The 5,219-nt window shown below is 46.4% G+C and overlaps 1 protein-coding gene across 1 annotated transcript; it reads right to left on the bottom strand.

The window, feature by feature from the left end:
• Window positions 1-641: 641 nt before the first annotated feature.
• On the bottom strand, window positions 642-2,009 carry LOC122935547 (hemoglobin heart muscle subunit alpha-type-like). Its single transcript, XM_044291318.1, has 3 exons — window positions 1,915-2,009; window positions 1,033-1,237; window positions 642-752 (listed from the first exon to the last, which is right to left on the bottom strand). The coding sequence occupies exons 1-3, from the start codon at window positions 2,007-2,009 to the stop codon at window positions 642-644; spliced, it is 411 nt and encodes a 136-aa protein (XP_044147253.1).
• Window positions 2,010-5,219: the final 3,210 nt, after the last annotated feature.

Genomic DNA, 5,219 nt, shown 5'->3' with positions numbered 1-5,219 from the left:
CCATTAATTAATCAGAGCCTGGGCACCAGGAGGATCCTCTGGTGGGTCAGTCTGACACTGAGGACTTACATTGAGATGCGAGCACATGTACTTCCTCAGCTAACAGACACTAAACCTAGGGGCAGACCTAGGTCCAACTCCTAGCCTCCTATGGGGCAGAGTCTGGACTGGTAATCTTGACCTATCTACACAAAACTATGTGGGCTGTAATACATCGGAATATTAAACAAATCTGATATACAAGACCAGACAAGCCCATTTATGTCTTCTACACCCTGTGACATCATTCCTTCCGCCCCCATAGTCTACTGCAGGGATCCTCAATCTGTGGCCCTCCAGCTGTTGTAAATCATCAACTCTCACCATGCCCTGCTGTAGGCTGTCTGGGCATGCTGGGAGTTGTAGTTATACAACAACATCTGGAGGGCCGCAGGGTGGGCATCCCTGGTCTACTGGATTTGGTGATGTAGATGCCATTATTAACCAAATTCACGGCAACAGAAGCTCAGACTAAAAATGCCAGGAGACGGGATGTACAAGCATATAATATTTATTACAGAGATCAGGAGAAGAGATCCCAGGTCATGGAGGACAGACGCTTGTTACAAGAGACAGACATAGATTGAGAAGAATCCTCCCGGTCAGCTGGAGATCAGGGCAACAGCAACTTCATTGAGGAACTTGTCACAGGCCGACTTGTCCACATCTGGGAAATGCTTGACGATGACCTCCATGAGACAACCACACAGCAGCTGGGGGATGGATGATAGGAGTCAATGCACACAATATTTATAAGGGCTCATGAACACAGCCGTATAATTGCAAATCAGATGTGGAGATCGAAGATTTGTTATTGATATTACCTAGATGCCATTTTGCCCAGAAATGGCACCACTTTGACAATGGGTTCTGTAGTGCAACACCATTGACAGTGATTGTGGAGGAACTGCAATACCAGATACAGCCATGGACAAGAGTGGCGCCATTTTTCAGCAGACTTTCTGATCCGCACTGGACAGATCTGCTCCTCACCTTGATGGTGTCCACACTGAGCTTCAGCTTGTTGGTGTGCAGCTCCCGCAGTGTGGCCAAGTTCTCCTGCAGTTTTCCATAGTGGTTGAGGGCATCATTAATGGCGTGGATGATCTTCCCTCCATGTGTCTTCAGATCCTGACTGCCGGGGGTCACATCCATGTGAGTGAAGTGGGACTTGGTGTCTGGATGGTGCTGGAAGAGACTGAGGAGAGAGGAACATCCAGTGTTATAGAACAGCGTCCTTACCCCATGTACCAAGGAAATCAAGATGGCCAGACACTAAGGGGGTGGGAAGGAAGTATTAAGCCTCTTTCACATGTCAGTGTTCTCCACGGACAGCACACATCGCCATTCATTTTAATGGCCGTTTTCACATGGTCTGTGTTGATGCATGCTATATTTTGTCAGTGTTTACGGATCCATCACCTCAATTATAGTCTAAGGGTCAGTGAAATCCATGGGTGCAACACAGATACCACGGATCATTAGGAAGAGATACTATGAAAATTATTTCTCAGGTGTGCAGGGTCAGTGAAACACAGACAGTAAAAAATAAATAAATAAATAAAGTGGCCAAAACCCATGACAGCTTACAGAGAGTCGATAGACATACGGGGTGTGATTATAATCATTTGTGAGAAACACTTTTAGACTTCTATGGACACAGTATTTCTACCAACACATTCCCCTCCCCCACTGAGATAAACATGCATGCTCTGCTCTATTCCTGGATTACAGTTTTTCATGATCAAGGAAGATTCCAAGCAAATCGGATACATTGTTGCATGTAGTGCAGGGGGCGGAGCTCCAGGTGTAACAATGTATCAGCTCCTCCTTCCCAGCCCCTTGTAGCAGTGACTATCTGGCTCTGCCGCTCACCTCTCCATGGCTTCACCTCCAATCTTCTCAGCGGCAGCGTTAATCTTCACAAACAAGGGCTCCAAAGCCGCCTTCTCAGCATCTGATAGCGCCATCCTGGGATGTGAAGCTCCAGCACAAGGGCCAATCTGCAATGAGGGGCCCCAGAATCCATCATCTCCTTTATATAGGGAGGAATGGCTGCTGATCCAGCACACCTGGGGCCCTACAGGAGAGCCCGACAACCTGGCCTGGCTGACAACTCCTGGACTGGAGTGCAGACACAATCAGCCGGTGACTCCTGTAGATTAGGGGAATGTTCACATGACAGATTTTTGTAATGAATTTTCACTGACATTTAGCACCAAAGAAAAATTCCCAATTATTTTAATGTTAATTCAAATATCGCTTTTTCCCGCTTGTGGTTTTATAAGTCCTGCTGTTAGTTGTAATAAATTAGGCCAATGTTTTTATGTGATGTTTTTTGCTGTTTATTGCGTTTTTTTTCCCATGAAAACCACCAGCTCCAGAACGTATCTGAACGTCTATGCAAAATATGAAACTCAGGGCAATAAAGCGAGTGTTTTTGCTCCTCTTGCATTTTTTTTAAACACAACGGGGGAGTTTTATCAAAACTGGTACAAAGGGAATCTGGCTGAGCTGCCCATAGCAACCAATCAGATTCCACCTTTTATTTTTCAGAGGTTCTTTGGAAAATGAAAGATAGAACATAGAAAGCGCTTATACTGAGCAAAAACAAACAAACAAAAAACCAAACACATTTTTCTGGCATATTTTTAGTGGGAGAAAACGATGCCAGAGAGAATGTGTGTGAGGAGGAAACCTCGGGGTGGAGTAACACATGGTGGCGTTATCACTGTTTAGGGCCCTGTAGGGGGCAGTATTACTAATGGGGCATTCTAGAAGGGAATTGCTATTGGTGGGACTATGAGGAGCGCTATTACTATGGGGGCACAAATTTTTCTTCAGAATAGTATTTGGGGGTATCGGGGGGCACAGCGAGCAGCAGGATAAGGGCTCATGCACACCGTGGTCATATCGTGGGCCGCATACAGGGGTACGCAATACAAGGGCATCACTTGAATAGGTCCGCAATCACAGAGATGCGGAACGGAGGCATGGATCGGAAGCCCACGGAAGCACTACAGAGTGGTATTCTGTCCGTGCCTCCGCACCGCAAAAAAGTAGTGCATGCACTACTTTTTTGCGATGCGGACCGTCGGATGCAGATCGCAGACCCCATTCGGCTGCCCCACAGTCGGTGACCATGCATTGCGGGCCGCAATTTGCAGTCCGTAGCACGGGCCCGGCCAGCACACGGTCGTGTGTATGAGCCCTAACACTGTGGGGACTCCAGGTTGGGGGATGATGATAGAGAAGTGAGGAAGCTAAGACGTCTGTGTGTCACACTCTGCAGAGACGAGGCGGCTGAGAAAAGATGTACGGACCAAATGGAGAAGATGATGACAGAGAAGATCTCCAATCGGAGGAGACATCACCTGGGAGGCCCTGGATGTGAGAGGTACGTGCTGCTGTATAGCAAGTACAGGAAAATGTGGTGTGCGGGGGGAGGGGGGGGTGACTTAGAGAACTGGGCCATATGAATTGGGGTAACAGGAGAAAATCCACCACAGCAACACCCCATATGTGCTCGTATATTGCTGTATGGGTGCACCGCACGGCAGTAATATCCCGACCAGCGCACTCCGGGATAGGCCTCATGCACACGACCGTTGTTTGGGTCCGCATCCAATTTTGGCGGCTCGGATGCAGACCCATTCACTTCAATGGAGCTGCAAAAGATGCAGACAGCACTCCGTGCGCTGTCCACGTCCGTGGCTCCGTTCCGCGGCCCCGCTAAAAAATATATAACGTCCTATTTTTGTCCGCGCTTTGCGGACAAGAATAGGCATTTATATTGCTGGCGCCCGTTTTATTCCACAAATTGTGGAAGGCAACACGGGCGGCTTCCGTTTTTTTCAGATCCACGGTTTGCGGACCGCAAAAAACGGCACGGTCGTGTGCATGAGGCCATAAGATGACGATTTCATTGGTACCATTTTTGGGTAAATATTACTTTTTGAATGCTCGATATTATGCTTTTTGTGAGGCAAGGTGACCAAAATTTGGCTGTTCTGGCAGTTTTTATTTTTTGTTTTTCGTTACAGACGCTGCAAAACCAAACATGTCTACATTTGTGTTTCAGTTTTACACAATAAAAGCATTTTTGAAAAAAATAAATCATGTTTATGTGTCACCATTTTCGGAGAGCCTTTAGTTTTTTCTGCCGATCGCCTTGTGTGGGGCTTGATTTTTGTAGGATTAGTTGATGTTTTCATTGGAACCATTTTGGGGTAGATAGGACTTTTTGATTGCTTGATATTCTGCTTTTTGTGACCCAAAAATTTCTATTTTGGTACTATTATTTTTTTTATGTCGATCACCTGACTGGGCAGATCATATTATATTTTTATGGATGTTACACACATTGCAATATCTAATATGTCTATTTATTTATTTATTTATAAATTGAAAATGGCTTGCTGATGGGAAAGTGCTTTTTTATTTTACTTCAAACGTATATATTTTTTACCTATTATACTTGTCTTGGGACTTCAACTTTTGCGAGTCGGGCGGTTTATTTCCATGGTGAAGCAGTAAGCCGTCCGCTCCCTGCTTTACTGTTCCGCTGATCTCCGGCGCTCCCCGCTCAGGCCGCGCTGCTGGCAGTGGGAGGAGCGCTAAAGCCCGGGAATCAGCCGCCTGCACAGCCAGCAGCGCGACGTGTGTGTGAGCGCGTCCTGCTGCTGCTGGGAACGCAGGATGTGCTGATCGTCAGAGAACCAAGTAATTGTGTGGTTTTTTTTTTATAGAGCTGGAGAGGGCACTAGGGGCCAAAGGGGGGCACAATGTGGGCATTAGTCCTGTATTCATATCTGCTTATTTAAAAACCATTTAAAATAGGAATCCAAAGTGGGCTTTGGTAGAGGTACCAGCCAGTACCAAACCCAAGTTCGGATAGCTATTTTAATAGTTTTTAAATACTCAGATATGAACACAGTAGGAATTCACCAAAGTCTCACGCAAGTCTTTGGGCGAGATGAAGTTTGGCTCCACGAAGCCCATACATTTTAATGCTGTGCAGAAAAAGCATTAACATTGAAGTTTTTGTACTAATTGACTTCAGATCTAGGATCTGAAGGTCGATTCGCTTAAGGCCTCCTGCACACGAATGTGTGCGCCCTGTAATGCACGAACACCGAACGTGGAGCAGCCACAGCGCATCGCGGACCCATTCACTTTAA

This window comes from Bufo gargarizans, chromosome 4 (genome assembly GCF_014858855.1).
Source record: "Bufo gargarizans isolate SCDJY-AF-19 chromosome 4, ASM1485885v1, whole genome shotgun sequence".
NCBI classification, from domain to species: Eukaryota; Metazoa; Chordata; class Amphibia; order Anura; family Bufonidae; genus Bufo; species Bufo gargarizans.
The sequence above is the reverse complement of the archived record's forward strand: the minus strand, read 5'-3'. Positions and strand labels throughout refer to the sequence as shown.

What these genes read in the sequence shown, in the direction of transcription:
- LOC122935547 (XM_044291318.1), bottom strand. Translation starts at nt 2,009, where the DNA reads ATGGCGCTATCAGATGCTGAGAAGGCGGCTTTGGAGCCCTTGTTTGTG. An exon ending in GGAGGTGAAGCCATGGAGAG is followed by an intron (nt 1,238 to 1,914) that starts GTGAGCGGCAGA and finishes CTCTCTCCTCAG; the next exon opens with TCTCTTCCAGCACCATCCAG. An exon ending in TCAGTGTGGACACCATCAAG is followed by an intron (nt 753 to 1,032) that starts GTGAGGAGCAGA and finishes TCCATCCCCCAG; the next exon opens with CTGCTGTGTGGTTGTCTCAT.